General features: G+C 47.0%; 1 protein-coding gene across 4 annotated transcripts in view; it reads left to right on the forward strand.

Annotated features, from left to right (window-relative positions):
* Positions 1-13,335, forward strand: part of frem3 (Fras1 related extracellular matrix 3) — a 28,628-nt gene that overhangs the window by 13,335 nt on the left and 1,958 nt on the right. Inside the window, exons 3-22 of one of the 4 annotated variants that reach the window (XM_070981163.1) lie at positions 2,238-2,384; positions 3,149-3,379; positions 3,477-3,602; positions 3,912-4,163; positions 7,171-7,320; positions 7,407-7,616; positions 7,915-8,112; positions 8,198-8,362; positions 8,735-8,917; positions 9,002-9,132; positions 9,747-9,905; positions 9,997-10,300; positions 10,383-10,514; positions 10,616-10,947; positions 11,743-11,935; positions 12,029-12,133; positions 12,420-12,422; positions 12,491-12,636; positions 12,725-12,859; positions 13,120-13,246. In XM_070981163.1, the coding sequence (XP_070837264.1) occupies positions 2,238-2,384; positions 3,149-3,379; positions 3,477-3,602; positions 3,912-4,163; positions 7,171-7,320; positions 7,407-7,616; positions 7,915-8,112; positions 8,198-8,362; positions 8,735-8,917; positions 9,002-9,132; positions 9,747-9,905; positions 9,997-10,300; positions 10,383-10,514; positions 10,616-10,947; positions 11,743-11,935; positions 12,029-12,133; positions 12,420-12,422; positions 12,491-12,636; positions 12,725-12,859; positions 13,120-13,246 (3,429 nt within the window). Of the gene's footprint in view, positions 1-2,237; positions 2,385-3,148; positions 3,380-3,476; positions 3,603-3,911; positions 4,164-7,170; positions 7,321-7,406; positions 7,617-7,914; positions 8,113-8,197; positions 8,363-8,734; positions 8,918-9,001; positions 9,133-9,746; positions 9,906-9,996; positions 10,301-10,382; positions 10,515-10,615; positions 10,948-11,742; positions 11,936-12,028; positions 12,147-12,419; positions 12,423-12,479; positions 12,637-12,724; positions 12,860-13,119; positions 13,247-13,335 lie in introns of all 4 variants that reach the window. The other 3 variants (XM_070981138.1, XM_070981146.1, XM_070981155.1) reach the window with 3 other exon arrangements.

Consider the following 13,335-nt stretch of genomic DNA (forward strand, 5'->3'; position numbering starts at 1 on the left):
TGCCACAGTACTGCAGTAAACCTCTTAAAAGGGTGTTATTCAGCAGAGTATTCTGTAGTCTAACAGTCTATGAAATGCAGATGCAATAGCAGCGTTCTTGTCTCACTCATAAAACCTCCATTGTTTTAGTCCCTGCAGCGATGCAGAAACCCAAAGCTGCCTGATTGCTCGATGGCAAAACAGAGGCAGCTTTTTTGTCTCTGCCGTGTTCGTTTGATAATCCGCGCTGATAGCCACGGACTAAGCTTCTCCTCATATCAGCTCCAAATAAGGCTGGCTGCCAGGACACACTTTGTCCAGCTCAGAAACAACCTGATAATTGAAGTTTGTCAAAGACAGACATCAGGCCTCAACAAGGAGTTTTCTTTAGCCGGTTATCCATTCAGGACATGAAGCAGTGCAGATTGAGCTGAAGTCTTATCGGTCAGAGGTTTGTGTACATTTTCAGAATACAGTCAGTGTGTGTTGTTTCTGCTTCGAAAACGACAAAGTCACACTGTATGGTTTCTAAATTTATCGTTGTATGTATGTCCTGTATAAACACTAAAAAGGAATTCAGGCTGAGCAAAAGCAGACATGATCCATGTTTCCTGTATTTTTAGCCATGACTGTTGGAAACCTGAGCGTGGAGCTTGGTCGAGGGTCGCTGCACCCGCTGGGCGCTGCGGCTCCATGTTGCCTGCCTTCAACCAGGCGTTCATGTGTCCTTTTGTGTGTGTGGAGGACGGCACTGCGATTATCTGAACCTGCAGTCGCCTTCAGTCTGCTGAAAAGGGCCTCCATGTTTACTGTCAGTCCCAGAAAATCCACCTGATGCTATCGGCTCCATCTGAGCACTGGGTCGCCCCGTTTGACTTGACCAGGTTCGACTTCGGTGTTGACATGTGGGTGTGAGGAAGTGGCCCCCTTCCCATCCTGAATGCTCACCCTCAACCCCCCCCCCCAGTGTTTTCATTCTCCCCAGCCACACAGCACAAAGACTGCAGCCTCTTTCCTCCTCACTGAGGCAAAACTGAGCTCAATGCTGGTTCATTGTGTGGAGAGGCAGGCGCTCCTTGCCATTGTTCTCTGTACACTTTTTCATTTTTCAAGCTATTTTGACAGGCATGATGTTATGTTCACCCTCGTGTTTACAATTTCTGACATGCATCACACCAAATTAAGCATGATTAGTTTTTAAGAAAGACACAGCTGTCCTCCCACACCGCGTTTTCGTCTGACCCTGTGAAGTTCCCTTCGTCTAAGCGTCTTTAGCAGAGTTAGGTCAACAGGGCCGCTGTCGGTGTGCCCGGCCGTGCAAGACTAAAGAGAGGCACTCTTCTAACTTCCCTGATCTGAAGAACCCGCAGAGCTTGACCCATTTCACATCAAAAGTCACAGGTCACCGGGCTCGCCTCGCTGAAGGAGAAGACATTTGGGACTTTCGCCGCTGTTGTTAAAAAAACAGATTATGTAGCAGAACCTATAATCTTAAATATCTCTGAGGCGGCCAGAATCGCATCAGTAACCAAAACTGAGCTGACAGTTTGAGGGATTACATGAGTCATGAGATAGTATGGATTAAGGACAGGATTGGGTCTGAAGATGTGGATCAGTGGCAGGTGACTCTGCCGGAGAGTGTTTTATGAGCACGGCCTCTTTCACACATGATAAAGACGTGCTAAATCAAAGTCAGATTGAGTGCAGAATATGTGAGTTTGTCAAACAAGAAGCTGAGGTAAGTTAAGGTTTTATTAGTTTAAGAGAGGGTAAAAATCTGTCTTTGCAGTCCCCCTTTGGAGCAAAAGAAGCCTCATTGCTCTCTCAGCCCTGAAAATACACTTCTCACATTCAAACCTTCACCTTGTTCAAGAGGCAGAGCAGCAGAGCGTGGACACGATGAGGCCAGCTTCATTAAAGAAATCATACAGAGAATTCTTCCAAAAGCAGATCGTGGATATGTACGTTTGTACGCGCTCTGCTGAGGGTTGAGAGTGTGAACGTCCAGGTGGAATAAGAAGGCTTGAGGCTCAGTGAAGGGAGGTTCAGGGAAGCCCTGCATTAAGTTATCATGTTTCCCCTCCGAAATTAAAATGCCCCTTTGATTCTTTTATCCTGGAGCCCAGAGCAGGCAGCAGTTTATATGCCTCAGCGGCTCCGAACATGAACAAACTAGATTGTTTCCTCATTGTACTGTGCAGCGGGGAAAGTCTTCCAAACACAGACCTGCTGGAATAAGCTCTTTCTCGCCCTTTTAGGTGGAAACAAACTAAAGCCTCAGCCATTCCGGCTCAACTGGGCCTGGATCTCTCTGGAGAAGGAATACTATCTGGTGGATGAGGACGCCAAATTCCTGGAGGTGACGCTCAAACGCAGAGGCTTCCTGGGGGAAACCTCCTTCGTCAGTAAGTGTTGACGGCCCTTTGTTTGGCATGTGTCACGAATGGAGGTGCTTTTCATTGGAATTTAAACTTAATGGATTGACTTTATGTTTTGTAACTTAATGGCTAGATTGAGAGCGAGCGTGAGAATTTGTGGTGTTTCTGTTCCTGTCAGCAGTGAATTGATATGAAGGATGAGGACGCTACACAACATGCCCTTATTAAACTGACAGTTTAACAAGGAATTATTGCCCCTTAGACTGTTATTTATGTGCCATTTCAAAGGGCAGCCTCGCTATAAACCATCAGCACCACACGTCTCATTTAAAATCTCTGCAGATTCACGTTAACCTGCAGGAAGTCTTCGGTTAAACTCAGCCAGATTTAAAACCAACCTAACACTAATGACAATGCTGTGTCGCTTAAGGTGTGAGTCTTTTCTGTTCCTGTTTGACCGCTGCTTGAGTTCCCTTCTTGTCTGAAGGAGGTGTGATTGAGAGCACGTACAACCTTTCCTGGTAAAGGTCGCGAGGAAATGTCAACATTCTGGTGTGCTTGGCTGCGTCAGACGTTTGAGCGCAGCAGATTTACAGCAGCACATGTTACAGTCTGCACTTCTATCTTTGAAGATGCAAGAACGGAAACAATGGAACACGCCTATGAATGACATTACAGATGCAGATTTTATCCAAATATAAACCCAAGCAGTTGTTGCATGTTGACTTCTGCGGCTCTGTGGTTTTTGAAATCAGATCACGACACGTGTTGCTCACATCCCTCTCTCTCAGGTATTGCCACCAAGGATGGAACAGCTGAGAAGGACAAAGACTTCCGCGGTAAAGCCCAGAAGCAGGTCCAGTTCAACCCCGGCCAGACTACGGCAACCTGGAAGGTGAAGATCTTCACAGACCAGGAGTTCGAGACCTCGGAGACCTTCGAGATTCAGCTGTCAGACCCAGTCATGGCTGTGCTGGAGTTTCCCGACACAGCAACGGTGGAGATCGTGGATCCCGGAGATGGTAGGAATCTTTTAAAACAGCCTCTTCAATCCAAAGACCTGAGTGGAAGCAGTGTCAACCTTACTCATCACCATCTGCGTTTCTCTTTCCAAAACAGAATCGACGGTCTTCATTCCTCAAGCAGAGTTCAAGATCGAGGAGGATGTTGGAGAGCTGTTGGTGCCGGTGAGACGCTCAGGAGATGCCAGCCAGGAGCTCATGGTCGTCTGTTACACTCAGCAAGGTGAGATGAAGCGTTTGTAATGATTGTGGCCAAAGAAAAGCTTCCAAAGAAACCTTGTTACCAATGAATGGTAATTAAAATGTAGGTGCAATAACCTAATTTTGCTCATATGTCAATTTTTTACTGCTGTCTCTGCTGCCATTATAATTATTTTCACTCCATATTTGTTGCTGTTTTTATCTGTGAGTATGTAATATATGACCTTTTCCCCTTTGAATCCTATGACTTCATGCTGCTCGCATCCCCACAGGAATAACTGACATTTCAGGTTTAATCTCCTGTCCTCTCCCTGTTCCCATGATTCCTCAGCGACGGCCAGTGGCACCATACCCAGCACCGTGCTGTCCTACTCCGATTACATCACCCGACCCGAGGACCACACCAGCGTGCTGCGCTTTGACAAGGATGAGCGGGAGAAACTCTGCCGCATCATTATCATCGACGACTCCCTGTATGAGGAGGAGGAGAGCTTCAACGTCAGCCTCAGCATGCCCATGGGAGGCCAGGTGGGCGCCAACTTCCCCACCGCCAAGGTCACCATCCTGGCAGACAGCGACGACGGTGAGTGGAGCCGGTGTTCGCCTGTGAAACTGAGTCATTAATCACCAATAATGTGAACAGAGCTGGGCTTGTTCTGCTGTAATGACACTTTCCTCACCCCTGAAAGCGTCATGTGTCTGGATGGGGTCAGTTTAGCAGATGAACGATACAAACGAATGAACGTGAACGATAGAAACAATCCCAAAGCCGTCTTCTCATCTGTCCATAAAACCTTTTTAAACTAAAAAACTACCAACAAACCTGCAAATAATCTAATAAAGTTACATTTATGGATTTACAGGAGGAAGAAATGCATCTTGTCTTAGCATTTGATGGCTATAAAGGCCAACCAGACCAGGCAAGAGAGCGACGAGCTGATTTATGAACAAATTACAGCATTTTTATTCAACTCTGCAGCTTTAGAGAAGAGCACTGATATTTGCACAATCATGTTTTTACTGAACTGATTTCTGTGACTCTGAATATTTGTGTTGGCATCCAGGTCTGGGTGTGATTCTCATTCACAGCTTACAGCCCAAAGGCAGCTCCTTGCTTTGAAAGCATTTTGTTTGTCTATCTGCATTTTCTTTCTTTCTCTTCATTCGTGTCCTGCTCGGTGCTCCTTTGTAAAGTCTGCCATTTTTTCATAAAATACAAATCTGGGCACTTTTTGCAGGCAAATGGACTCACGGGTTATTTATGATGTGGTTACAGTGCTGCTGAAGGTCATGGGTGATCCTGTTGCTCTTTAATTCTCTGCTTTGCCATTAAGCCACCAAAGGTGTCTCACAAACAACACTCACAGAGCAAAAAGCCCTGGATGCTGTACATGTCTTAATGGCTTTGCAGTGTCTGCAGTATCTTACCCTTCCCGGGCCTGAATCTGGCTGCTTTGTTTACCCACTCTGCTTCATTTATCCACCCTTCTCTGCCTGCCTCTGTCAGCCTGAGTGAGCGTATGCAGCAAGAGAACAATAGACAGGTGTTGAGAGGGAGAATGGCGGTCTCAGTGGATGTTATGCTGCACTGTAGCCTGTCTGACAGATAAAAGGGCTTTAAACCTCAATGTGCTCCTTGAGCGACCTCTGTCCTCATTGGCATTCAGGGGAGCTCAGGGGAAACAGAGGGCATCCCTTTGTCTGCAGGGACCAAAAGGCAGGTGGTGGAGAGAGAGGGGGGCCATTATGCCGGGAATCCAAATGACTGGCGTGTTTTTACTCCTTCCCCTGTTCTGTGGTGTTCAGGCCTGTTTTGCCTGTTTATGTTAGACTTCAGATTTCAGCATGAGAGGGAATGTTTTTTCTTTTTTAAAGCTATAAATCACAAATATGTCATTGGTTTGATCTGACCCGTCAAAGAAAATGTCTTAACAAATTTGACTAATCGCAGCCCTCAAATTCTCCTCTAGACCCTTCTCGTCTCTCCGTTGCGTCCAGTAATCGCAGACTCATTTGGTCATTTTGCCCTCCTCACATTCCTCCTCCGTACCTCCAGCCTTTCACCGGGGCTCATTTCCTGGACTCGCTTGTTGCAGTGACAGACCTGCTCATGGAGCAAGCGTCCCTCCCAACCAATTTGGAACAGGAGCACGACTGAACTTTATGTAGAAATAATCAGCGTGCATTCCCAGACATGTGAAGAGACAAGAGAAGACTCCTCAGTGTAAACCTCTATTGTGGTACACTTCTTGGTGGGTCCTGAAGTAACACCCCACCATAAATCTGTGTGTGTGTGTGTGTGTGTTTGTGTGTGTGTGTGTGTGTGTGTGTGTGTGTGTGTGTGTGTGTGTGTGTGTGTGTGTGTGTGTAAAACCATCTGCCTGCCTGAGTAAACTTGTGGTTTGGCCTCTCGCCAGCAACGAGCCTCCATTGTTACTGTATTTATCTGGCTCTTCCTCACACTGATCTTTAAGGTTGCCATGTTGGCACTCATTCCTCTCACACGACCCCCCCCTCCTCATCCCCTCTGGTACTAAATAGCCGGCTCGGAGGCTGAAAGGCGTTGAACGTGTGCCAGAGATCCTTCTTCCAGCATCAGTCGACTGTTGCAGCATCAGTCAACTTCTGGATGAACCCGAGATCTACAAATTCTGCTCCAGCACCGATGATTTAGAGCAGCGTCTTTGTGAGAACTGACGTGTTTTAGCCTGTGGTTGTCATCACGTTCATCAAATACACACACACGACCTTATCCCAAACACATGTACTTGCTAACATTAGCTAACATTAGCCACAATAAGCTACAGGTGGTCATGCTAGAACAAGTAAGGCAAAGACGCTGATGAATTCAACTTTTTAGAAGAAGGAGAAGGTTTTATTTCTTCTTTCAGAAAAAGTTTCTTTTCTTTTCTGCCTTAGTTTACGTTCCCAGATAAAAGCTTTAAGCCTGAATTTGCGCCTCTATCAGTTGATCTCTAAGAGTGTGATGAAAACACACTTTATACAGAAGTGAGGAGAGATGGATTGACAGTGTGTTCCAGGGGTCTGAATTCTTGCCCTCTGCCTTTGCAAAGTGGATGGTTGCCTCTCTGTCTCTGCCAAACCTTCGCCATACTGCTTATCAGCTGCTCTATCATCAGAAACTGGGAACATCCCTTCATTTGTGCACACACAAGCGCACACCCTGTTCTTCAGGTGTATCCTCAGCCCTTTGGCGTTGAGTTCAGACAGAGCTGTCTGGATTTAGATAAGTGGGGGAGGAAGGTTGAAGGAGAACGGGATAAGAGGGATGACAGCTCTCTTCCTGTGCTGAGTCAGAAAAGAGGGAGTTTGCTCAGCTATTCATGAAGATTTGTCCCTGAGCCTGATTAAAGGTTACCACAAACATCCAAATGTCCAGGATGGATTAAAAGCTTATGTCGCTCTGTCCTTCCAATAAGACTTTTGTTCCAGCAAAAAGCAAAGTGCTGAAAATTGTCCACAAGATTATAACAAAATACAATGATGATAAACAAATTTCTCTTGCTTTTTTGGGAATTATCCTAATGTGATTATTTCATTAAAAAGATACTGACTGTCCCATCCCACAGAGCCCTCGCTGTATTTTGGGGAGCCTGAGTATGTCGTGGATGAGAGTTCAGGCTACGTTGAAGTGAAGGTCTGGAGGACAGGAACTGACCTGTCCAAGACGGCTACTGTCACCGTCCGCTCCAGGAAGAGTGATCCCGTCTCTGCAGAAGGTAAAATCAGCAGTTTTAGTGAATCAACAGCGTTTAGTCATGATTTTCCATCACAGCGTTCCTTCATGGTTCCTCTCTCTCTGCAGCTGGACTGGACTACGTCGGCATTAGTCGTAATCTCGACTTCGCCCCTGGAGTGACAATGCAGACGTTCAGAGTGACCATCCTGGATGATCTGGGTCAGCCGGAGCTGGAGGGGCCCGAGACCTTTGACCTCGTGTTACGGATGCCCATGAATGCTGTGCTGGGAGAACCAAGCAAGACCACCATCACCATTAATGACACAGTCACCGACTGTGAGTGTCAAACACACACACAAAACCTGATTATGTATGCGTGTCTATGATCACAGTAACATAACAGTTCTGTGATTGTTGGCAGTTTTTTGAAACTGAAATACAGTCATTTACATTCAGTTTTAGAGAAACTGATGACGCTGTTTTTATCCCCCTGTATAGCATTAATAAGCAGTACATACACAGTTAATAGATGGTTGATAAACACACTGTAATATATATAAAGCAACTTTCAGTCCATAGCTTCACTCAAACGCAGCGAGACTCTCTTGTGACAAGTTGGTTGCTGCCTTTGCAGTGCCGAAGGTTCAGTTTAAGGAAGGAAGCTACAAGGTGGATGAGTCTGCCGGGGAGGTGACGGCCATAGTGTACCGCAGTGGAGACGTTAACGTCAGGTCCACGGTGCGCTGCTACACTCGCCAAGGCTCCGCTCAGGTCATGATGGACTACAGTGAAAGGCCCAACACTGACGCATCCATCATCACTTTCCTGCCAGGTGAGACCTCCCTCTCTCGCCCAATCTCTGTGTTCCTTGACGCCCTGCAGCACTTCACCTGAGCGTGTTAACCACTTCTCTCCAGGTGAAATTGAGAAGCCGTGTGTGGTCAGCCTGATGGACGACTCCGTCCATGAGGAGGATGAGGAGTTCCGCCTTGTCCTCGGAACTCCGAAGAGCAAGTCTGTTTATGGAGCTTCTATCGGGGAGCAGAAGGAGGCGCTGGTCACGATTACAGATGAGAAAGACAGTATGTACAGACTAATTTAATGACACACAAGGCCCAAACATTACAAATAAATTCAATAATAGTAGGAGTGTGTAGTTTAATCCCTAGAGGGATTAAAAAATGTGAGTGGCCCAGCACTTCACTCCTAAGTACTGGGCCAGTCAGTGCAGAGTGTTTTTTACCAGGCAGGCCACAAATATGACGCAGGATGTTGCTGCAAATTCAATACATATATAATGAAAATACATGCAAATTAATTTTACATCATAGAAACTGTATAGAATCTAAGTATTTTCCTGCAGTTAACAGCATTAACGCCAGAGACCCAAAAGGGGGACTATGGCTTTTTGGCTCATGTTTATGTTTATTTATTACATTTTCTTCCTGCTCTAGAGGCCATCATCCGTTTCTCTGAGATCAAGTACAGTGTGCGTGAACCTCAGGTCAAAGGTGACATAGCCATTTTGAAGATTCCTGTCCTGCGCGTTGGAGACACCTCAAAGGTCTCAGTAGTGAGAGTGCACACCAAGGACGGCTCGGCAACCTCCGGAGAGGACTACAACCCGCTGTCAGAGGGTAAGAACCCGGTTTAGTGGCCGCACATTGCCTATAACATACATGTTTTTCATCATTTCTCACTATGCTGTTTGTGCGTTTAAGATGTCGAGTTCAAGGAGGGTGAGAAGGAACACTTTGTGGAGATTGAGATCCTGTATGATGGCCAAAGAGAGATGAGAGAGGCCTTCACTGTACATATGAAGCCTGATGACAACATGGTGGCTGAAATTCAGGTGACACACAAAGGCCACACGGTGCGTACGCACAAACAAACACAAACCGGTAGCCGGTCCTGCTGTGCACGCGTACGGCGCTGCATATCGACACACGTGAGCACACGCCCTGTCGTGTCAGCCTGTGTTAAAATAGCCAGGCAGCAGCTGGCATTGCTGTCAGCACGCCTGAACCACAGAGTCTTATAAAAAGCTTTTCCCACTGGAATGAGATGCTGATGGGAATGTCCCAGCAGAGCCAAACAGTAGACAAACCTATAAACAGAACTGGGACGTTCTACTCATATAATCTGCATCAGGCATGTGCCGCCCACATGACAAATTCTACTGTGTCAGGTACCAAAATCTGAGGAAGATACGGCAGAAGGAAATCTGTTGGAGAAAAGGTGGAAAGGACATTATACGCAGAGGTTTGTCTTGAACCAAGGCATCCAGAAAGTGCTTCATGTACACCTCACCTACATTGGTTTGGGCATTATCGCTCTTGTAAAGCATCAGAATATAATCAGATGTAATTGTTGGTAGTCGTACTGAGTGAAGTATGAGATTAGACCATTCAAAGTCAGTTTTTAAACTTGATAAGCAGCTAACGTTGCCTTTTGTCTTCTTCCTAGATGAACAAGGCCATTGTGTACATCGAGGAGATGGACAGTGTGGCGGACGTCACCTTCCCTGCCGTGCCCCAGGTGGTTTCCCTGCTCATGTATGACGACACAACTAAAACCAAAGACAAGCCCCACCCGCCCAATGGATACCCTGTTGTGTGTGTGACGGTGAGTTTAATGCTCCTGCTCCTTATGAGAGCAACACAAACCTCCGGATTGCTTTCATTTGTCAGTTGACGTCTCTCGTCTTCTCTTGCAGGCTTGCAACCCAAAGTACCACGACTTTGACAAAACCGGTTCCATCTGCTCCGTGGAGAACATCAACGACACTCTCACTCAATACCGCTGGCTGGTCAGCGCCCCCACGGGGTCTGATGGAGTGACCAGCCCCATGAGGGAGGTGGACACCAATACCTTCTTCACCAACACCAAGTCCGTCACGTTGGATTCGATCTACTTCCAGGCCGGCTCCAGGGTTCAGTGTGCAGCAAGAGCCTTCAATGCCAACGGAGACGCCGGCCTGGAGCTGTCCAGCCCCATTACTGTCATCAGCAAGGAGGAGGGTGGGTGCAGGACTGATGGGACCGCCTCAAAATTATGCTGAGCACAGAGTTCATTGATTTGTCTGACTTTTACCTCTTGCAGGTATGTGTCAGCCTCGTGTCGCCGGCACCGTTGGAGCTGAACCTTTCTCTGCTAAGATCCGCTACACCGGTCCAGATGACCCAGACTTCCCCAACCTTATTAAACTGACTGTCAACATGCCTCACATGGATGGTGGGCAGTAAACATTTGTTTCATCCATTGATTTATAGTCATTACTGCCTCACAATCCAGACAAACAACTGGAAACTTAACAAGCTTTTCACTCTCGACAGGCATGTTGCCAGTGATCTCCACAAGGCCCCTGTCCAACTTTGAGCTCACCCTGAGCCCAGACGGCACACGTGTGGGCAACCATCGCTGCTCCAACTTGCTGGACTTCAATGAGATCCAGACTGGCCACGGCTTCATCACCGATGCAACAAAGAACCCTGAAATCATTGGCGAGACTTCACCCTACCAGTACAACACAATTATGCGCTCCGCCAACTCTCTGCGCTTCTACAGGAACCTCAACTTAGAGGCCTGCCTCTGGGAGTTCACCAGCTACTACGACATGTCAGAGCTGCTGAATGACTGTGGAGGCTCCATAGGCACCGACGGACAGGTCAGACGCACAGAAAGGCCAAAACTACAGAAAATCAAACATGCTCAAACTTCTTTATGACAACTTCTGTGATCTTTGACATGTAAAAGCAAACACCATTGACCAGTTGCACACTGTCTTGACAGTATAGTATGGGGCGGCTGTGGTCGCCCACCCATCAGGAGGTCGGTGGTTCAATCCCTGGCCTTGGCAGTCCACATGCCGAAGCATTCTTGGGAAAGACACTGAACCCCCAAAAAATTGCCCCTGATGCTGTGCCATTGTTTTTTTTTGGATAAAAGCGTCTGCCAAATGACTAATTGTGATTGTAATAGCGGCCCGTTAGTTGTGGTGCACCATCCCCTTTACCTCCTCTGTTGGAGTCATAGACTTAAAAACATGGACCATAGGTTTCTGAAGAGCCATTGTGAAGCTCAGTGTCAGTGGCTCCGGCTGTTAGCATCTTATCAAGGCTAATCCAAAAATGGACAAAGCTAACTGGTTAGCAAGCTAGCTAGCTCAGAGAGCTTATTCCTCCTGTTCAAAAACTCTTAAATTGAATTATGGACAATTGAAAGAAACAAAATGAAGGGATTAAATCACTCAGTAAAGAGAAAATAGAAAGAAGCTGTGTGAGCCATAGTTAATGACAGCATTAGCATGTTGGCTAGGCTAGCTTGACAGCTGCTGTAATTTTCCAACCACTCCTGTCACCAAGCTTGTAGAACCATATATTTATGATGGTGGATGATTTTCACTGTGTCACTTTCTGGTGCGATCAGGCCTTAAAACTTTTAAACATTTCCTCTTCTTTAGGTGCTGAACCTGGTCCAGTCCTACGTCACCCTGCGTGTTCCTCTGTTCGTGTCCTACGTCTTCCACTCTCCAGTGGCTGTGGGAGGCTGGCAGCACTTTGACCTCCAGTCAGAGCTCAAACTCACCTTTGTGTACGATACTGCCATTCTGTGGCAGGACGGCATCGGCAGCCCACCTGAGGCTGAGCTGCAAGGTATGTGCTGCCCCCTGCTGGTGCTCACAGGAGGGGAACAAAATTGAAGTCCACATGTGAAGCACTGTAAAACTTTGTTCCCTGTTCTCACAGGAGCCATGTACCCAACCAGTATGCGTATAAATGAGGAGGGACGACTGGTGGTCAACTTCAAGACAGAAGCTCGCTTCAGGGGACAGTTTGTTATGTCTCATCCAGGTAAGAGAGTGGCGCCCATGCATGCACACACACACACATACGCACACACACACACACACACACACACACACACACACACACACACACACACACACACACACACACATCCTCTAAATCTATCCAATGTGGTCACACTATACAGCGGCCTCCTATTGGATTACCCTGTGGCCCATATCCTCTATTCATCTATTTCTGGAGCTTCTCTTTTGGGTCCTTCCTGTGTGAAAGTGCCTGAGGTCATTTCAGCAAATGTCAAAATGACCCCACAGTGTTTACAGTTAGGAAGCAAGTGACTCAAACAATGTGGAGGGTCACTCTATAAATACAAAGGTAGACACACAAAAAGCAGCTTTGAAGATTTACGATTGCTTTCAGGAACCAGCGTGTCGTCCATGGTGATGTGTGCCGACCACCCCGGACTCACGTTCACGCTCGCCCTGGTCAGGACTGAGCCGACGTACAACCAGCCCATGCAGCAGTGGAGTTTTGTCTCAGACTTTGCCGTGAGTCCAAATGCGATCGAAAACTTGCCCGCTGCGGTGAAACGATCTCAAACGTCTCGCCTTAACATCGTGCCTGTGTCACCTCTAGGTGCGAGACTACTCTGGGACCTACACAGTGAAGATGATCCCCTGCATCGCGTCACCCAACGGGGAGTTCAGCATCCCTCCTGTGTGCCACCCAAGAGAGCCACTTACGTTTGACATGGACATTCGCTTCCAGCAGGTTAGCCTGGAAAAAAAACCCTGGTAGTTTGTAGTTCTGGATTCACAACAGTCAGATCCAATTTAAGAACACAGATTTTTATTACTAGAACGACATGCAGGAGGATTCTTTGCATGGACGCCTCATTATAGATTCTCAGTATTCATTACAACACTTACTCCAAAATGACATGTGAAGATGGCTGCTTTTTGCCATTTCAGCCACGTTCATGAACACACAGGCTCTGTTGTCTGTATGGTAACCCTCGTTCTGTGCTTCAGGTGAGTGATCCAGTTGCAGCAGAGTTCAGCCTCAACACTCAGATGTTCCTGCTCTCTAAGAAGGAGTTGTGGTTGTCTGATGGCTCCATGGGCTTTGGAGAAGGAACAGATGCTGCTTTTTCAGACGGTACTACAACACTGCCCCCTGCTGGATTTTAGCAAACATCACAGCTGAGGAGCATTAACCCTCTGAGAATACTCACTCATCTGTTCTTT

Source organism: Chaetodon trifascialis, chromosome 2 (genome assembly GCF_039877785.1).
Source record: "Chaetodon trifascialis isolate fChaTrf1 chromosome 2, fChaTrf1.hap1, whole genome shotgun sequence".
Classification (NCBI taxonomy): Eukaryota; Metazoa; Chordata; class Actinopteri; order Chaetodontiformes; family Chaetodontidae; genus Chaetodon; species Chaetodon trifascialis.